We start from the raw sequence: 19,887 nt of genomic DNA on the forward strand, positions 1-19,887 counted from the left end.
TCCATAGTTGACATTAGGGTTAGCTTTTACTGTTGTACATTCTGTGGGTTCTAACAAATGCATAATGGCATGTACCCACGATTACAGGATCAGCAGAATTGTTTTTCACTCCCCTCAAACTCCTCTCTGTCCCTTCAGTTCATTCCTCCCCCTCCAGCAAACCCCAGGCTCATCTGTTACTTTCTCCATAGTTTTGCCTTTTCCAGAATGTCATACAGTTGGGATCATACAGCGTGCAGGGGATTGGCTTTTACTTAACAAAATTCATTTCAAGTTCCTCCATGTCTTTTCATGGCACGATAGTTCTTTTTATTTTAGTGCTGAATAATCACCCATTTTTTAAAATACTTTATTTATTCATTTGAGAGAGAGGGTGCAATCAGGGAGAGGAGCAGAGGCAGAGGAAGAAGCAGACTCCCTCCCCGCTGTGCAGGGAGCCCGACACTGGGCTCCATCCCAGGACCCTGGGGTCATGACCTGAGCCCTAGACAGGTAGATGCTGAACAGCCTGGGCCACGCAGGTGCCCCTAATATTCCATTTTATGGACGTGTCACAATTTGTTTATTCTCTGTCGTAGGACATCTGGGTTGCTCGTAAGTTTCGGCAGTTATAAATAAAACTGCTATAAACATTTGTGTGTTGGTTTTAGTATGGACGTAAATTTTCCATTCCTTTGGGAAAACTTGAAGCAGTGTGATTTGCTGGATCGCGTGGTAAGAGCATGGTTGGTTTCATAAGAAGCTGTCAAACTGGCCCCCGCGGTGGCTGGTCATTGTGCAGTCCCACCAGCAGTGAACGAGTGTGCCTTTTGCCTCCTGGGCGTATAGTCTCACAGTGTGTGTGTCACCTCCTTGAGGTGCTCAGTGCGAAGTTGGGACTGTGGTGCATGACTATCCTCTCCTTTCTTGAAGATCTAATAGGAACTTTCTTTGGAAAAATGCACTTGTTACATAAAACGTGTAAAACTTCATAACATCGAGGTTTGCGGCTTGGAATCGAGATTGAGAGCATCTGTTCTAGGATATTCAGTCCTGAAATCTGAAATTTAAAGAACAGGAAGTCCCCAGTGAAAACAACCCGTTCTAATCATTTACTATCTTTTCCTTGAGTCATAGGAGGAACAACTTATCATTTCAAATTATCTTTTTTTAAAGAGCAGGAATACCAGAAGGTCTGGGTTAGTGTCACCTTTGCTTCCAAAACCTGCGACACGCAGGGTGAAATCATGTTTTCTAGGTTAGCTCAGGGAGGAGGTTTCCAGGAGTGGCCTTGATCCAGACTGGATGTCTGTAAAGTTGACTCATTTATTACCACCTTTGTTCTGAAGGGCAGGCTGCAGGTTTGGAATGGGAGTGGGGAGCAGGAAAATGGATAATCACCCATTATGAAAAACACATATTTTCAAGGCGCCTGGGTGGCTCAGTTGGTTAAGTGACTGCCTTCAACTCAGATCATGATCCCGGGGTCCTAGGGCTCGCACGCTACCCGCTGACTGGCGGCCTCTCTTCTCAGCGCGGAGTCTGCTTCTTCTTCCTCTCGTCCCCCTGCTCGTGTTCTCTCTCTCTCTCAAACAAAATCTTCAAAAACCCGTATTTTCAAGGTTTATAGACTAGCAATTTTGCATGTCTTCAGAATAACTTTTCTCTTAATTTTTCTAAGAAAATGATACATTAAATTACAATGGTCTTCTAAAAATGAACCCTGATGTTTTAGATCAAAGAATTTGGGACCTTGGAGTTTATTTGGTGCATAATCTTTCTCTGGACAGATGATGAAGCTAAGGTTGCAATGACTCGCCTTTGGTCACACTCACAGGCAGTATCCAGGACCTATGTATCCTGATTTCTGGTTCAGTGTGCTTTGCCACTCACTGTCTGGAAAGTAAAAGATGCAGGGAGAATTTCCTTAAAAAAGAAGGGAAAAAGAAAAGTGACTCAGTGCCATGAAATATAGCGTGCAAGTTTATACCTTGAGGGGCTTGCACTAAGTGCTTCATGTTGACCAACACATTGGCTGTGTGGGACCATGATCCTGAGCCACTTGCTCTTTTCCTTTCCAGTTCCCTAGCCTGAAAAGTTTATAAACTTGTAGCTAGCCACTGTGGCTCTTGACCTCTGGATGTTTACACTGATTTTATTCTTTTCTTGTTGACAACTTATTTATTAAATATTTGTGCTTCTGATGTGAACTATTTAATTTAGGTATAAGGACATCAGAGGTCAAAAGCTGAATCTGGCTCACCGGGCTCCACATTGTCCCATTTCAAGACTGGTGTTCCTGTCTAGCTAGGATCGTTGGTGCCCCCTAGTGAGGTGATTGGGTAAAAGCACCCATTATAATGGGCGGATGGAAGCTGTTAGCATTTTCGAAGGCATGGTTTAGCAGTTTTTTTGACAACTAAAAATAAATGTATTCTTTCTTTCTTTCTTTTTAAGAAATCAAGACCAAGAAGTGAACAGCGAGAGAATGAATTGATTATTTCTTTCCTAAGATGTTTATACGAAGAGAAACAAAAAGGTCATGTCCACATTGGGGAGGTAAAGCAGGTATGGGATTTTTTTCCTCTTTTTAAAATTTTACCAGGACGCTGGGTAAAATGGAATCTTGAGGATTTTCTCAAGTTCTGAAACTCTTTTTCTCCCTATGTATTATTTTACTTGTTGCACACATAGGGGAAATTTGGAAATATTTAGACTGTGTTTGGAGGCAGGGAGGGAAGTTGGCATCAGCACCCTGGGGGTGGGGGCGGAGCAGGCTCTCCCAGCAGAGGGCAGGTGTAGAGCTGCGAGAATGAGGTTTAAGAGCAGATACTCCCGCTACTTGACCTGCAGGGAGCCTGTCTGGGTCATCTCCCCTCTCTCCCCGGGGGAAAACGGGAATGACCTTGCCTCTCTGCCTTCAGAATTCCTAAAGAGCCTGGAGGTTCCCTGGAATGTCAGTACTACAAGGATGTAAGGTAGCGCCCCTGACCCATCAGGTCCAGTGTTAGAGAGCCTGGCTTACATGCTGGCCACATAGTGAACCAGCATTAATTCTGTTCTGTGTGGTAGAGGTCCGGAGTCAGCTTGCCTTCCTCTTCTGGCCACAAACATTGTTCAACTTTTCTGTCTCGGGGTGCTGTGTCCGAAGCTGGGGCTTGCTGCTGGTCTGTTCTTTGAAGAGCTCCGAGTCTGGGATTCCGTGCACGTGGTATCACAGATTATGTTCTTATGTCTGTCAGACTCTCTTAAGTCAACTCACGATAACCAGTGGAACTTCAATGTGCATTTTGTAATTAAGTTCCTTGTAGGTCAGAAAATCTAGGAAAACATCACTGAAAGATGTTCAAAAAATTCCTTAATTTTCCAAAAGTATATGGGTTTTTTTTGTTTGTTGTTGTTTTTGTTTTTTTTTAGGATGTTATTTTGTATTATTGGACATAGAGCATGAGGGGGCAGAGGGCAGAGGGAGAAGAAGGTTCCCTGCTGAGCAGGGAGCCCAACATGGGATTCGATCCCAGCACCCTGGGATCATGACCTGAGCCGAAGGCAGTCACTTAACTAACTGAGTCACCCAGGCACCCCAGTCTTTTTTGTTTGTTTGTTTTTTGAGAGGGATTAAGGGGAAGAGAGAGGAGAGATTGAGAGAGAGAGAGAGATTGGAAAGGTAGGGAAGGGGCAGAGGGAGAGAGAGAATCTTAAGCAGGCTCCACGCCCAGCACAGAGCCTGACATGGGGCTCCGTCTCACAACTATGAGATCGTGACCTGAGCCGAGACCAGGAGTTGGGCACTTAACCGATCGAGCTGCCAGGTGCCCAGGTTGCCTTTTTATAAAATGCCTAACTGCCCTGTTCTACAGGGGCTTTAGTGCTCAGTGGCGAGCCCCCTCCCTGTAAATATCTCTGCTTTTCTGGTCACTTAACCATGATGCAGTTTTATTCTCCCCAGATTTCTACCTTACAGTTGACAGTGGCAGTCAAGTACCTTTCCTGAGTTCACAGCGCTCAAGTACAGTGTCTGACGTTGTTTTTCGTCTCCTTGGCCAGCCATAGTGTGTCTTAGTAGGGACCCTAACACCTGTGCATTGTGTCTGTGCGCGTCTGGCCTCTATCGGTTCCCATCCCTCCACTCCCATGACAGTGTGGGGTTTCTGTGTTCTCCTGTTCACTCAGGTGGGCCACCCAGCCCTCCTGACAGTGAATTCGCTGTTGCTTTTCAACTTCTTACTTTTCTTGTTTCCACTCCTTTTGGTTTTTTTTTTTTTTTTTCCCCTCTTGTGCCATTAATAGTTTTGTCCTGTTGTAATTTTCTTCCCTAACTTTTCCCAACAGGAAATTGACAATTTTGAAATGATTTATAATTGCTAGAGGGGAATAAAACATTTATGCTGGATGGAAAGTTTTGACCTAAGCACAAACCGATATTTAGGGAACAGATATGATTTGGGCGTCGTTTAGCCCAGTGAAGTATATTTAATTTTTTTTTTCCACTTGAGAATTTAAGTCACAGCGTCCAAGCCTCACAAAGCAGAGTTTCCAGTGCTTTCTCTAGAGGTTTCTAAACCTTTAGTTACCCAGCAGGCTCCTGTTTGTGACTGTAAAGAAGTTGCTCTGATCCCCAGTTGTGGTTAGGGACTGCACACCCGCTCAAGCTCTGAGGATCGGGCTTTTCAGAGCCACTGTTGCTTTTAGATGGGTCAGATGACGCTTTGAGATTCACCAGTCAATTCCTGCTCTCCTTTTCTGCTCCCAGATAGTTTAACTACATGAATGTCAATTCCATTCTTGTTGCACCTGAAAATTCCCATAGCCTTTGGATAGTGTTACGACTTGACTTGGAGAGTAGGACCATGGTTTTGGCAGTGAACTTCTGTGGCCCTCTGGCCTTCGAGTGTTCAGAAGACGCTGAGCACAGACTCAGGGCTGCACTGCTCCCAGCCAGTGGTGATGCTGTACGTGCTTTCCAAAGACTAAAATGACAGCGTTGGCTAGCTGTCAGAGGAGCCATTTTTTTATAAAATAGAAAAACGGAAAGATATTTTGTTCTTATGGGAAACAAAGAATCGCTTTGGGCAAAGACCTGTAAAGTAATAAAGTTAGAAAAGTGTCACATTTTAGTCAGCGGACATATTGTTTCTACTTGTCTGGATAGAGCTGGTGCAAAAAATTAAGAATATTGAATCAGCTGTCACTTAATATTTGCCACGTACCAGAGTTTGAATTTTTTGCATGAGCGATTCCAGTTTTTCTACAACTTTTTCAAGGCAGGTGGTGTAATACCATTGTTGGAGTTGGGAATCTGGGGAAGAGGTCAAGCAGTGCGTGTAGGAACGGCAGCCCGTGTCACAGGTCCGGGGGCGGTATCTTTTTTTTTTTTTTTTTTTAAGAGTTTGTTTATTTATTTGACAGACAGAGATCACAAGTAGGCAGAGAGGCAGGCAGAGAGAGAGGGAAGCAGGCTCCCTGCCGAGTAGAAAGCCCGATGTGGGGCTCTATCCCAGGTCCCTGGGACCATGACCTGAACCTAAGGCAAAGGCTTTAACCCACTGAGCCACCCAGGCGCCCCCCGAGGGTGATATTTTAATCACTGTGCTTTTTAGGAGCTTACCTAACAAAATCTAATGTTATATAACCACTCACCGATTTGCCTGGGTCCATTTTCCAATAGAGGAGTTTTTTCTGACATTTTATTTTGAAAAATTTTCAATCATGTAGAAAAGTTGGAGGAAACACACAGTGAGCATTCATATGCCCACCATCCAGATTATACCATTTGTAGCATTCTGCAATATTTGCATTCCCATATATCCGTCCATCTCTTATTTCGCCTTTTTTTGGGATGACTTGTAACTTTTGGATACCAGCACCCTTTATTCCTACACACTTCAGCGTGATACAGTTAGCTGTAGTTCACAGTCATTTTTGGAGATTGGCATCCTGTAAGTTTCACAGATCTGGAGTGTCCTGCTTGTTGAGTTTTGAGATCTTCATACGTGTGGGTGGCCCAGGCCCCATCAAGACAGAGAGCGTCCTTTTTCACCCTGGAGTGTACCCCCATACCTCTGCCGGTCCGCACCACCCCTCCTGCAGGCAACCACAGTTTTGATTGTTTATACCATAGATTAATCTTGCCTGTTCTAGAACTTCTGCCGACGGAATCAGAGAGTCTGTACTCGTTCAGCTCTGGCTTCTTTCACTTAGCCTGTTCGTGTCCTTGTTCATGCTGTTGCGTGGAGGAGTCATTTGTTCCTTTTTGTTCCATGGGCGGCCCCACAAATTCTCCCATCCTCCTTGGGGTGGACACCTCGGCTACTTAACGGTGCTCATGGTTACAAATAAGGCTGCTGTGGCGCCATGGGATGGTGGATTCTGACCGAGAACGTCACTGTAGCCGCAGAATTGAAAACTTGGCTCCAGACTCCCGTGCACAGAATTCCCCTGTCCGTCATGGGCTGGGCAGTGTGATGACCGCGGTGCAAATCACTCTAGCTCCCCAAATTGGAAATTTATTGAAGAACCAGCATCATCTTTGAAGGAGAAACATCTAGATGCTTATTTTAAAATAAACAAGGAATATACTTTCTAAACATGAATTATTTTCTAATTATATTAGAATTGTAGACCTGGAAAAGCATCTTGTTAGGTGGCAGAGGAGAGCGGACGGAGCTTTGAACTCAGGGACATTCTTGTGGTCTGGTTTCAAAACAGAAGTGCAGTTTTTCTTGTATATACTTTCTGCTGTGTGCTACTGGTCTTCTAGCCAGTGTTTTCTTTATATATCCAAACGGTCCATTCAAAATGCTTCTACTTTATGGAAACTTGTGTGGGGCTTGAAAGCAAGCCCACGACTTCTTAACTATGTGGGAGAACTGACAGTGGGCGAGTCCCAGGCAGCCCCTGAGGGCCCTGTGTGGGTCCCAACGACAATGAGGAAGGCACCTCCCGCGGAGCCTGCCGGGGCTGGCACTTAGCCGGTGTCTGCTGTGTAAGTCTGTTGCTTTGGGTACATGTTTCCCACAGGCCTGCCCGGTGATCCTTGTTCACTCACTCCTCCTCCAGCAAGCAAGTGCAAAGTGTCCAGAGCAGGCTCAGTATACTCTGTGAAAACACAAAGATAAATGACGGTCTCCCTCGAAGGAGTTTCTAAGCAGGTTGTCATTCTCTTAATGAATGTTCTAGTTCTCACAGAAATAAAACTCTGATGACCGCATGAAGGCAAAAGGTAGATCTTACCAGGGCTTTTTCTTTCTCTTTTTTTGCCTTGAAAAAAGAATTCATCATTTCAAAGAAGACATGATATCTGTAACCATCAAGTAGCTAAATAAAATAAAAAATGCCTAGTCACATAGGAATCAGGGGAAGACAAAAGACTACATATACCCACCAAATGGACAAAAATGGAAAAGTCTGACCATGCCATGTACAGGAGAATTGTGACTATGAATTAGTATCATTTAGGGGAGAAAAACTTGACAGTGTCTGGCCCATGGGAAGACACACAGACCTGGTGACCTGGCAAGGCCATTTCTAATTATTTGCCTTGCAAAAACTTTCACCTATGTGCTAAGGAGCGATGTTTGGGAGAGATGAGCCCAGTCGCCTTTGTAAAAGCACAATGGAATCTGTATTTAAGCACAGGAACATGAACAAATTATGTTGTCATCCAGTGAACTACTGCACTCTAATTAGAGTGAGTGAATCAAAGAACATTTGTCAACATAGACGAATCTCAAAAACTTCATTGAAAGACACAAGGTAGTTATGGGAGGGTATTACAGGGTGATTGGTTCATTTAAAGCTTCAGCTACATGTAGTCTATCATGTGGGTTTTACGGATACGTACACGTATGTGAAGGTACACGGGACGAGTTGACGAACACCACGTTCAGGAGCAGGGCTGTTTGTGTGGCTGGAAAACAGAGGGTGCTTCCAGGACGCGTCCAAGAGGTCTGCACCGTGTTCCGTTAAACACGGGCAACAGTAGCTAAGAGATGCTTTTCCACGGCTCCCCAGCTCTGTGGCCTGGGACAGGTCTTCACCTGCCGTCCCTCAGCTCCTCCACCTGCAGACTGAGGACACACGGGAGCTTTCCTCACGGGGCCGCTTCTGAGCTTCAGAATGAACCAACACACGTTAAAGCCCCGAGAATATACCCGACACTCAATACACGTCAGCAGTTGTGACACTTAGCTGCCGTCCGGGGCTCCTTGCTGCTCTCAACTCGTGCATGTGCGCTTGGCCAGAGCTGGGGGGCGGGGGTGCAGATGCATGTGTTGTCTTGGTCAGTGAGGGGGGGGCAAGCGTGGTTACTGGGGAAGGGGTGAGGGAAGCCTTAGGTGGGGCAGAGGCAGAAGTGGAGAAGACAGAATCCACAGAAAGTGATGAAGGGATCGACTTAGGGTTATGGAGTGGATTCTTCAGTTGATTGATTTAATCTGTTCCAACCTCTGAAATTCCCCCAAATGCAAGTTACCCTCTGCTTGGCAGAGCTAACGCTGTCCACCTTGGGCACCAGCAGCTCTGCTCAGAGCTTACACGGTAAATTACCTGTTTGCTCTCACAACAAGGCATTCGGATTAGGTCCTGAGGTGGGTCTGAATTGACAGAGGAAGGGCCCAAGCTGAGGAGAGAGGAAGTAACTTGTCCAGGGCCTGTGAGTGAGTGACACGACTCTAATGCCGACCGCAGAGCCCAAGCTCTTGAGCTTGGTTAACGGAGTGCTTTCCACGTACATTTCCTCGTTTTGTTTGGAGCGGTCAGAGCAATACTTGGAGGCAAATTGTTTCCTGGACTTGCAGCCATGCCTTCGAGGAGCCGGTGAGAGGAGGTCACAGAGCCAGAATGGTGGCCTGGGTCAAAAAGATGCATCCTAGAGATCATTCCTAGGAGCCAGCAAGTGGCGAGTGACTGACTTAACTTTTCATTGTTTCACTTTTTAGACCTCCCAGATCACAGCAGAGAACATTGGAAGTGAGTTACCTCCAAGTGCCACTCGATTTAGGCTCGATATGCTGAAAAACAAAGCAAAGAGATCTCTAACAGAGTCTTTAGAAAGTATTTTATCCCGGGTAAGTAGCATAATTTCTCCTAATCTAAGTTAAAATCTGTTTTTAAGAGAACATAAGATTCAGTTCCTTGCCTTTAAAAAAATATATTTCCTTTGAAGAAATCTCTACACTCATCGTGGGGCTCACCCTCATGACCCTGAGAGCAGGAGTCACGTGCTCTCCCAGTGGGGCCAGCCGGGCGCCCTCGTTTCTTTGCTTCTGTGCCGTCAGTGTTTGTCATAAAGTACAGAAGCGTAAAAACCTTTTTAATGTCTTCTCTGTCTTAGAGCAACGTTACCCACACTTCAGTTTTTAACTTGGCTTAGGTTAAAAGAAATTCTCTTACAAAGCCTGGTATTGACCAGTCTCTGTGAAGAGCACAGATTAGATGTAGTAAAGCATGGGTCCCCTCGTCCCTAAGTGCCACCAAGCACAGCTTCAAAAGCCATTCACCGTCGGCCATGGCTGGCATGTGTCTAGGCCTCTCTGCAGCTGGCCAGTGAACTGTGGTGCTCAGGTCAAGTGCTTCCCACCTCCTGTTTTTATAAATAAAGTTTTGGAAACAGAGCTGTATGCATTCATTTGCCTCTATTCTTAGTGTGCTTTTGTGCAGAGCAGAGTAGTTGCCACAGACCGTATGGGCCCCAGAGCCTGGGAGATTTAGTATCTGGCCCTTCATGGGCATGTTTGTAGACTGCATTCTGCAGGAAGAGTGAAGGAAACATAGGTTTCCTTAGGAAACCGATCTAGGAGCTCCCTAAGAAATTTCGTGCTCTGTCCTCCCCACCCCAGCGGGTGGAGATGACCTTTGACGGCATGTCTAAGAAATCAGAGTTTGATTTTCTTTGAAAGTTTCACGTCTTTCTGGAGCTTGAAATATCTTACAGGGTTTCTTTGTTTTTATTTTTTTCTTTAATTTTATGATATACTCCATTTGAACCATGCTTAATTTTGTTCTAGTTGAATTTTATTTTGTTTGAAGGTGTTTCTCAGAATTTTGCAACATCCTTAGAGATAATTAATGACAGTCCATGTATAAAACCAGGTGGCCACCTTTGAGAACTCCTGAGCAGGTAGAACGTTGTTTGAGTGTCCTGTTGCTGCCGGGCGGTGACAGCTTGGGACTCGGGAGAGAGGTGTTGAGCCTGCCTGCTTTAGCACTTGCTTTTCTTCAGAGACAGATTGTCTCTCCTTCCTGCCCGTCATCCCTGCCAAATGACTCATTTGCATGGTGCTCAGGAACATTTAGGTGGTTTCGCTATTAAAAAAAAAACAAAACAAACAAACAGAAATGTTGATTATCTTTTTCTTTTTTTCTTTTTAAGGATTTTGTTTATTTATTTGAGAAAGAGCGAGAGAGAACATGAGAGGGGACAATGTCAGAGGGAGAAGCAGACTCCTCATGGAGCCGGGAGCCCGATGTGGGACTCGATCCCGGGACTCTGGGATCATGACCTGAGCTGAAAGCAGTGGCTTAACCCACTGAACCACTCAGGCGCCCAGAAATGTGGATTATCTTAATGCACATATGTGCTCTGCACCTTTTCTCAGTAGATCCATTTTCCCCGAGACTGTTTAAATAGACCAAGCTGCTTCTAGCTGACGTCTTTGCAGTAGCCTAGGGGATCCTAACTTGACTGCTTTCCTTTCTGTAGGGTAGCAAAGCCAGAGGCCTCCAGGAACCCTCTGCCAGTCTGGATCTGGACAGCTCCACATCTAGCACTTTAAGGAACACGAGCAAAGTAAGCACATTTCCCTCTCTGTGACCCCTGAGGAAGTCAGGAACATTTAGGTGGTTTTGCTATTCTGCTCATCTGTTCATCTGCTACCTGCACAGCTTACAAAAGGACCCCAGGGAGCCCCGCGTCGTTCGCCATGACAAGTTTGGTGCCTGAGAATCCTTGGCGCAGGGGGAGGGGTCTTGCAATTCTGTGACTGAAAAGTCTCACGTCACGAAGCAGTGGCCCTTCCATAAACAAAGAAGCACGGTCACAGTTTGAGATCCCTGAGAGCCTGGGAGGTCATTTATCACAAAACAGCTAATGGGCTTCTTGGCCAGTATGAAAAATAATTGAAATTAGGAAAATCTCCAAAGTGGGTTTGTGAATTGCATGAAGTTTGCAGCTTGAATACTTTGACACTTCGGCTGGCTCTATGATCGTGATTAAATATTACTGATCTTATGAATCAGACAACTAAGCTTCGCCCCTTGGGTCTCTTCCCAAGCACTGCTTCATGGTAACGAGCAAGCCAGTGGTTCTCTTTGGTAACAAACCTGTGTCCGTGTCCTTGTTTCTTGCTTTCTAGACATTTAAGCAGCCTCAACTTTTTTTAGCCACCAGGAAGTGAGTTTGGGGTATGTGCTGGGGGGGGCCAGCTTTCCTGCTGCTACCAAAGCCACTTCAGACGCACCAGAGACGGAGGCTGTGGGGAGCTGTCTCTTGACCACACAGCTCCGAAGTTCTCCTGAGTTTCCTCCTGGGCGTGTGGCTTCCAGAGTGCTTAGACCATGGCCAACAGTGAGAAACTTATTTAACACTGTGACACGATCACACACACACACACACACACACACACGTGCACACTCACGTCCAGAATTAAAATCGCCCCAAACAGTATTTACCGTAAACAGCCTGTGACACACACTGTTCTCTTTGGTTCTTTTTAATTTTAAAAATGTTCGTGGCCGACCAAGAAGATTGTTCCTACCACCTGCAGTGGACCCCTTGAGAGATAAATTGCCTTGGAAGGGGCAATTTAAGTTCTCAGGCCTACTGTTAATGGGATTCCAGCAAAAATCCAGCCTCTGGCTCAGGAGGCTGGGGGCAGGGCGGGGGGGCTGGAATGCTGCATTTGTGACAAGCTCCAGGGTGGCGTGGGTGCTCTGGGTTTGTGGACTGTCTCTGGGGGGGGAAGGCTCTAGATACCAGTCCTCTGAAAAGGATTTTCTGTGTTAAAATCTAGTGGGAAGGAGTGTCATCTGACCTCTGCCCACCATATTACTGGTTCTACCGTACAGTTTACTTCACATTTGGAAACAGTTTATGGTTTAATAGATGAATGGGACAAAGCCTCTATCCTCAGGAGCTCACCTGGGATGTGAGACTCCAATGGCAGCAGCATCAGAGTATGGACGGAACCCTGAGAGTTAGACTAAGAGATGGCGGGAGCGTAGCTGTCTCAGGAGCACAAGGGGAAGGGTGGTTATTTTGGACCAGTGGAACCAGAGAAAGCACGGGAATGGGGCAATGGTGCTTTTGAATTAAATTGTAAAAGCTAGGCATTGTACCCGTGGGAGTCGACAGGGAAGAGGCTTTCCAGATCTTTGCAAATAAAGATACTGTGAAGAAGTTCGTGTCACTCAAGTGACTTTTCCAGGAAGTCTTATTGCTTGTTTTGTATTCTTCTCCAAAGCACAGATCTAGGAAAATACACGAAGCTTGAATTTGTATAATCTTAAGAGAAGCGCAACTTTCAGAAGCTACCTGTTTGTATTGTGTGTGGGAGTATCTTTTTTTTTTTTTAAAGATTTTATTTATATTTCAGAGAGATCACAAGTAGGCAGAGAGGCAATCAGAGAGCCCGACTTGGGGCTCGATCCCAGCACCCTGAGATTATAACCTGAGCCGAAGGCAGAGGCAGAGGCTTTTCCACTGAAGCCACCCAGGAGCCCCTTTATGTGTATTTCTTTACACATCATTACTTTTTTTTATCCTGAGATTGAGAAACTGTTGTAAAAATAAGCTATTTCACATAATTGGATCTCTACCAGTAGATTGATCATCTAATTGTGGAGGAACATCCAAGTGGCCCTTTTAAGTGTAAGATTAAGGATTAATTCCTTCTTGTAATTTGGAAGGAAGTTAGTAAGAGTTGAGATGAACAGGTTTGCATAATGGAGATTGTTTGCTGTGATATACGGTCTTAGACAAAATTTTAAATCCTTAAAGGGTCTTTGGAACTACAGAGTCTTGAAGAATGAAAAATTTCAGCTATGTTTAAAGGTAATTAATATTTTGTAGTATGTTGGGAATTAAATTTTCCTAATTCCTATCAAACTAAATGTATATAATCTCTCCCTTCAATAAATGTATATTTCTAAAAATTAAAATCCTTAATACATATCATTTGAAAGGCATTCAACCATATAGCAAATGAACAGATAGAATTTAGATTCTTCAATCCATCATTTGATGCATTCATTTCATTTTACTCTTTCCATGTTGATTTATTTATCCCCTCTAGCAGGTTCATCGGGGCAAGCTGATACACTTCCCCCTGCCCCCTATTTTATGGTCTTTGATTGGAGAAGAGTATATTGGCCACCAGCCATGTCCTGGGCACAGTGCTAAGCATAGAATTGCCCGAGTATTAGTTCATCTCTTTGAAAAAGCGTACATCTCGAAAGACACTGGTATTATTGTTATGCTTCTCAACGAATGTTGGGGTTACCCCTCAGTAGCTTCATTGAGTACCTGATACAGTAACTTATATTTGTGTAACATTTTACAGTGCACTTTCACTTGGATTATCTTGCCTAATTCTTGAAACGCCGTGTGAGATACACTTTCTCTCTTCCTTGTACAGTTGAGAAAATTGGGATACAGAAAAAAGTTAAACGATTGGCCGTGAGTTCTGGCAATAAGTGCCTAAAGGGAGATTCTTCATTTACTAAGAATAATATAGGATATAGTTTTTAGCCTCAGGATCACCAAGTTAAATTTCAGCATCAGATCAAAGTCAGAGAGCCTTAAGAACGTGGCCAGAACATGTGTGAACACACTTGGCAGAGATAAAGAATTTCTTGATTGGTGTGAAGGGTGCAGACAAGCTCTGCGGGTTCAAAGCACCGTAGAGCTTTTACAGGGAGAAGTGGCTGTGCGCGGCTTACCTACAACGGCTCTATCCACCCCCTGGGCTGTGGGCAGGTTTCCCCCTCTGGCCAGCAACCCAGCGTTTGGTCTCTAAGCAGGCACTTACTGGGCCTTCATGTCCTTGGGTTGTCGATGGCCTCTAGATGGCATTATGATCAGATGTGCTTACGCATCAGAATGTTTTCCTGCCCCTGGGAGGAGATTCCTGGGATACGCCTGACCTGCTGTCCCTCTGCCGCCAGGAGCCGTCTGTGTGTGACAGAGAGGCCTTGCCCACACCTGAGAGCTCCTTCAGGCTCCTCGGCTCCTCGGAGGACCTGTCCAGTGACCCGGAGAGCCACCCCGCAGAAGAGCCCGCCCCTTTGTCACCCCGCCAGAGCTTCCGAAGGCGCGCCAACACCCTGAGCCACTTGCCTGTAGAGTGCCAGGAGCCTCCGGAACCGGCTCAGGGGTCTCCAGGGGTCTCCCAAAGGAAACTTCTGAGGTACCACTCTGTGAGCACAGAGACTCCTCGGGACCGGAAGTAAGATTTGTTTAAAAATGTGACTCTGTTGTGTACATAGCTGGGGCACATCCGTTAGCCACCGGGTATGGGCCGCCCAGGTATCGTGGGGTGACAGACTTGAATCAGGGTGTACCGAGGGCTCACGAGCTAACACTCGAAGGTGAGTTCTGCTCCTCCCGTAGGAATTCTGTCGACATAAGACGCTTGATACTTGTCCAGGAGCCGGCACAAGCATCAGGAGGAAGCAGGTGGGAAGTGGCCCTCAAAGGGGTTAGGAATCCTGTGGACAGTGTGCGAGGTGGGCGTGCTGGAACCTAGCTGCCGGCTTTGGGGCCGGGTGGCAGAGGGGCGAGCTGGCGAGGAGTCCTTGGCAGACCCGGGACCCTTTTCTGCTGGAACGGAGATGCAGCATCCTGTCCCCAATGGAGCGCGAGTGGCGACCTGGCTGCCTCTGCTGCCTGCGTGGCCCGGGGTCCCAGGGCTGGCTCAGTCCTGAGCTGTTGTGACCCGGGTACATCTGCTTCTCTGGGTAACCAAACCAGCATGGATGCTGCCTGAAATTTCCTGCAGTTTGAGAATTCTGGAGTCTGGCTACCTGGATTTACTTATTGTAATAATTTGGCTCGAATCAGCAGTTGGAATTTCCTGGTTGTAGAGATGGGTAATCTGCAGGGGAGCAGATCATCTCCCGGCTCTTTCTGGGGTCCCTTGGCAATTAACTGGACCCTAAGCAGTCACGGAGTTATCCTTAAAAATAACTTCAAAAATCTTTTAAAATTCCTCAGGGTATAAATATACAGGCCACGCCTGTGTAGAGTTGCTGTCTTCCTGGGACTGACATGTGTCAGTAGGGGTCGTGCACGGATCATGCAGAGTCTGGATGGAGGTTCTGGCCAGGTTTTGAGTAAAGAAATGAAACCACCTGAAGGACATAGCAGAGCCTCTCCGCTGGTTTCCAGTCAGCCATGGAAAATAATTATGATGGTTTTCAAGAAATTGGCTGCATAACCATGACCCCAAGGCAGAACACATGCCGGGAGCTAGTGTTTAATATATGACCTCTCAGAGACAACAGTGTAAGGCGTTATGGGGTTCTTGCCGTGTTTTTCAAGCCCTGCATACCCATGCTGCCTTTCCGCCTCTCTGCCATGTCCCCAGCCCTCTGTTTCGAGCATTTTCTGTGACCATGGATGCACTCCTATCTAGAGATTCCCAGTTCTCTTGCTTGGCCCGCAGTTTCACACAAGCAGAGGCGGTAGGAAAGGGGTATCCCTGACAGTACATTTCCCTGCTTGCCAAGAGTGCAGCTTCCTAATGGACCTCGCTGGACCATCACGCTGGGGTGGGGAGGGTGAAAAAATGACCATGTCCCTTCCTCCCTCCCTCCTTAGCATACCTGTTTTGCTTTTTGCTTCCTTATGAACTCTTTCCTCATTTATGCACAAGAAATGAAACCTTGAGGTCAAGGCAGGTCATTGTTTACTTTAAAGAGAAATGTATTTTAAAAACTACGGATTTTGTTTTGCTTTCCTTTGCTTTTGGTTTAAGTAAAAAACAAAAAGAAATTGCTGTCAGTTTCTAAAAAGGGAAGGGAGGAAAAAGCACTGTTGGGTGTGTATATGCGTGAGAAATGGTCAAGAATGACTTTCCACCCTACTTTTTTTTTTAACTGAAAACTACCTTTGCCAATGAGACAGTGGATATGGAAGAGAAGTGAAGAGCCTTCCTCTGACTATGACAGCTGCTGTTGAAATAAGCGGACAGCAGCCCAGCCTGCTCTGGCCTGTTTCCTCTGCGTCCCCAGTCTGCATCCCCCCTCGGGGGGCCCCCTTGGCTCCCCCCTCTCCCCGCTAATCGCCCTGCCTTCTCTCTAATTGCTATTTAGTGTGAATCATCCAGCTGTGGGCGAGTCTAAAAGTTGCTCAGGTCAGTCTTCAGCTCCTGCTCCTCCGTCTCGTCTTAACCCCTCCGCCTCCTCGCCCAATTTTTTTAAGTACCTAAAACATAGCTCAAGTGGAGAACCAAGTGGGAATGCCGTGCCGAAGAGGTGAGCACACTCACGCGGCAAGTTCAGTGTCGTTTGTCTTCCTGGGAAGTTTGCACAGAGAGGATGTGCTGCATGGCGGGAGAGAACCCAGGGCAACCGCACGTGTATGTGTGTGTGTGTGTTCTTGGCTGATTTTGGTTTTACTATTTTCAGTCTATCATCTGAACTGACTTGATTTACTATTAATTTTACTATCGATTAATCACTCTTGCCAGGTCTTCATGTCAAGCCATTTCATACATACTTATTTTCACATATCTCTGCCTGTTGTACGCACGTGCCTACACACACATGCACACACAATTTAACAAGAACTGTGTTTGATCTTATACACTGCGATTTGTGCCAAATCAAAAATGTCCTCATGAATTTAGGAAAATTATTTTTTTCCAGTTTGAAAGGAAAAGTCATTTTGGAAGATGGACTGATTTTTTGTTAGGTTTTTATTTTTTTCTGGTGAGAATGCTTAACATGAGATCTACACCCTTAACACACTGTTAAAGTGCATAGCACAGTCTTGCTAACCGTGGGCACAGTGTCACACAGATGATGTCTGGAGCTTGTTATGTTGCATGACTGAATGGACTGATGTTTTTGAATTAGTTCATTGACTCCATTCATTTAAGATAGAATTTTATTGACTGAACGTAGAAGTTAAATCTCATTTGTAAACTTTCTAATTTCTGACTTGGTTTAACTTTATTAGAGTAAGAACTAAAGTGTTTATTTTAAAGCTTATATTTTATACTTTTTGTGTTTGTGTTTCTTTATCCTGAACTCTCTTCTCAAACTCTCAGCATCTCCTACCGTAATGCCCTGCGGAAAAAACTTCATTCTTCTTCCTCTGTGCCAAATTTTCTTAAATTTCTGGCTCCTGTAGATGAAAATAACACCTCTGACTTTATGAACACAAAAAGGTAGGGTTTAATTTAGACATATCAAGCCTGAGTAGAAGTGTTGAATTGTTGATATATACAGGGATTTTTCAGCTGTTTTTTTATGACACTCAAAAAATCATTTTAGCTAAATCGACTCATATCTTCTTTCTTATACTTTCCTATTGTATATAGTCCTTTTGTTCCCCAGGTTTGACTAGGAGTAGTTTATTAATGTGGTGTTTTCAGAAGATTCAAGAAAGTCTTAAGCAGTTCTCTAAGTGGTAATAGTGTTTCTGGAGAGTGAGCATATGGTTCTGGTGAATTAGTCAGGATGTCTGACCTGTAAGCCAAGGTGATCCGTAGTTGTGGGTGTGTACGCGGGTGTAAGTTTCATAGGCTTTCCCAAGTCCTGCGGATAGGAAGAAGAATCACTAATTAGACTATATTTATGTTATGTGTTGATAAATATACTTTATTTTGTAGTTTAAAAAATACGGATATTAAAATAGTTGTCATCAAGCAAATGACTGTGAATTATTGCCTTGAAGGTTCTGTGTAATCTAACTTTTTTCATTTTTACGGCCATCTGTGGAGATGCAGACCTATGCTGAGAAAATACTCCCACACTCGGGTTGGGGGAGATGGAGACCCTGCTGCCAGCACCCCCTTTAGACAGTTCCTCTTTCCTGAAGTGGGGCCAGGATCTTCATGTGATCTTCATGTGATCTTCTTGTGATCTTCATGAAAAGTGTCCTATAAGAAAGCAGTCCCTTAGGAGTGTTAAGTCACTGTGGGCTTGATTCAACTTTCAGGATTATCTGATTATGTTCTCTTATACAAAGATAATTTATAACGTGTTTTGTTTAAAAACAAAAGGTCAAGCTAAAATACCTGATTACATCTCCTCATCACTCATGAGTCCGTCATTTTGTGCTTTCAGTGACTTTGACTCCAAAGCTAACCACCTTGGCGATGGCAGCAGGACCCCCGTGAAGACACGGAGACACTCGTGGAGGCAGCAGATTTTCCTCCGAGTGGCCACCCCACAGAAAGCCTGCGACTCTCCCAGCAGATATGAAGGTACCGTACGCTCTGGAGATGAACCTGTGAGATTGTGGTATGAGGAACAGCAGTGTTAGGTGAAGGAAAAGATGAAATGAGATTTCAGGTCATTTCACCCCTGATTTTAAAGCTCCCTAGGTAAGAAGCTCAAATGACCGTGCCTATCGCTGTTACCAGAGAGATCCTCAAATTCCAGGGATGCATGTAAGAGAACCCAGCAGCCTGCAGCCCCTCAAGTGAAAGACGGCGCCTCCGCCGAGCTCTTGGGACTGCTCCCCCACGTGTGTGTGGGAACGCGCAGGGGCTGCTTCCCCTCCTGCTCGCTCCCAAGCCCTGCTACCTGCCCCTGCAATCTGAGTATGGGTTTGCTCTCTACCTCAGTGCAGTGGGCTTGTGGAGGGTGCCCAGGTCCCAGCGCTCCGGTTACACCTGTCACATCCCCTGCCGTGTCTGCTGCTGGCCCTCGGTGTGCTGTCACAGGAGGATCATCTTGTGCCCTCGCATCCTGCTTGTGTCTCCCAGATTCAGATTATGCCCTCAGGTCTTGTCTTTGGGCCTTCATGTGTGGAGTCACAATGTAAAAAATGAGTTTAAATGTAGTTCTAAGCTTAAGATTTGTCTCTGCCCAGTGGTAACCTAAATTTTCAGCAACAGGTATTTCTTTTCCCTAATGCTCTTTAATCAGAAAGCTTTTTTTTTTTTTTTTTTTTTTTTTTGGTAAGGAGAAGCAAAGCACGGCACCTGGGTGGCTCAGTTGTTTATGGGTCTGCCTTCAGCTCAGGATTTGATCCCAGGGTTCTGGGATCGAGTCCCATGTTGGGCTTCTTGCTCTGCAGGGAGCCTGCTTCTCCCTCTGCCTCTCTGCCCTGCTCGTGATCGATCTCTCTCTCTCTCTCTCTCTCTCCTCTTGCTCTCTCTCTCTCTACACACACACACACACACACACACACACACTCAAATACAATCTAAAAAAGCAAAAGCAAAGCAAAATAGTAGATCTCTCAAAGATTCCTTGAGTAGTTCTCTGGTTGTGTGTAGCACAGATTCATTCTTGTTCCTTGGCATACTTCTGGGCTGGAGTTAAGCAGCAGCTCAGATGACCCTGAGACTTTGCAGAGTATGTTTGGTGTGGCTGCCCCACATGGGGGACTCCTACACCCTCCTCGTGCTCCTCACCCTCTGCCGGTTTCCTGCTTCTCTCTTTCGCCCTCTCCTTTCCACTTCCTCGCCCAGAGCTCTTTTTTTAAAAATTTTTTTAAAAAGATTTTTATTTATTTATTTGACAGAGAGAGACACAGTGAGAGAGGAAACAGAAGCAGGGGGAGTGGGAGGAGGCGGAGCAGACTTCCCATCGAGCAGGGAGCCCGATGCGGGGCTCAGTCCCAGGACCCCGGGATCATGACTTGAGCTGAAGGCAGACACTTAATGACTGAGCCATGCAGGTGCCCCTCGCCCAGAGTTCTTAATATTTAATTTAAAAAATGCTTCCCCTGCC

General features: G+C 45.6%; 1 protein-coding gene across 6 annotated transcripts in view; it reads left to right on the forward strand.

Moving 5' to 3' along the window:
- The window catches only part of TBC1D1 (TBC1 domain family member 1), a 228,621-nt gene that overhangs the window by 125,597 nt on the left and 83,137 nt on the right, over positions 1 to 19,887 (forward strand). For 5 of the 6 annotated variants that reach the window (XM_059382307.1, XM_059382343.1, XM_059382297.1 and 2 more), the window contains 7 exons: positions 2,437 to 2,547; positions 8,919 to 9,047; positions 10,682 to 10,768; positions 14,143 to 14,423; positions 16,291 to 16,452; positions 17,250 to 17,369; positions 18,271 to 18,410. In XM_059382307.1, coding sequence (XP_059238290.1) covers positions 2,437 to 2,547; positions 8,919 to 9,047; positions 10,682 to 10,768; positions 14,143 to 14,423; positions 16,291 to 16,452; positions 17,250 to 17,369; positions 18,271 to 18,410 — 1,030 coding nt within the window. The remainder of the gene's footprint in view (positions 1 to 2,436; positions 2,548 to 8,918; positions 9,048 to 10,681; positions 10,769 to 14,142; positions 14,424 to 16,290; positions 16,453 to 17,249; positions 17,370 to 18,270; positions 18,411 to 19,887) is intronic. The other variant, XM_059382317.1, reaches the window with a different exon arrangement.

Source organism: Mustela nigripes, chromosome 1 (genome assembly GCF_022355385.1).
Source record: "Mustela nigripes isolate SB6536 chromosome 1, MUSNIG.SB6536, whole genome shotgun sequence".
Taxonomy (NCBI): Eukaryota; Metazoa; Chordata; class Mammalia; order Carnivora; family Mustelidae; genus Mustela; species Mustela nigripes.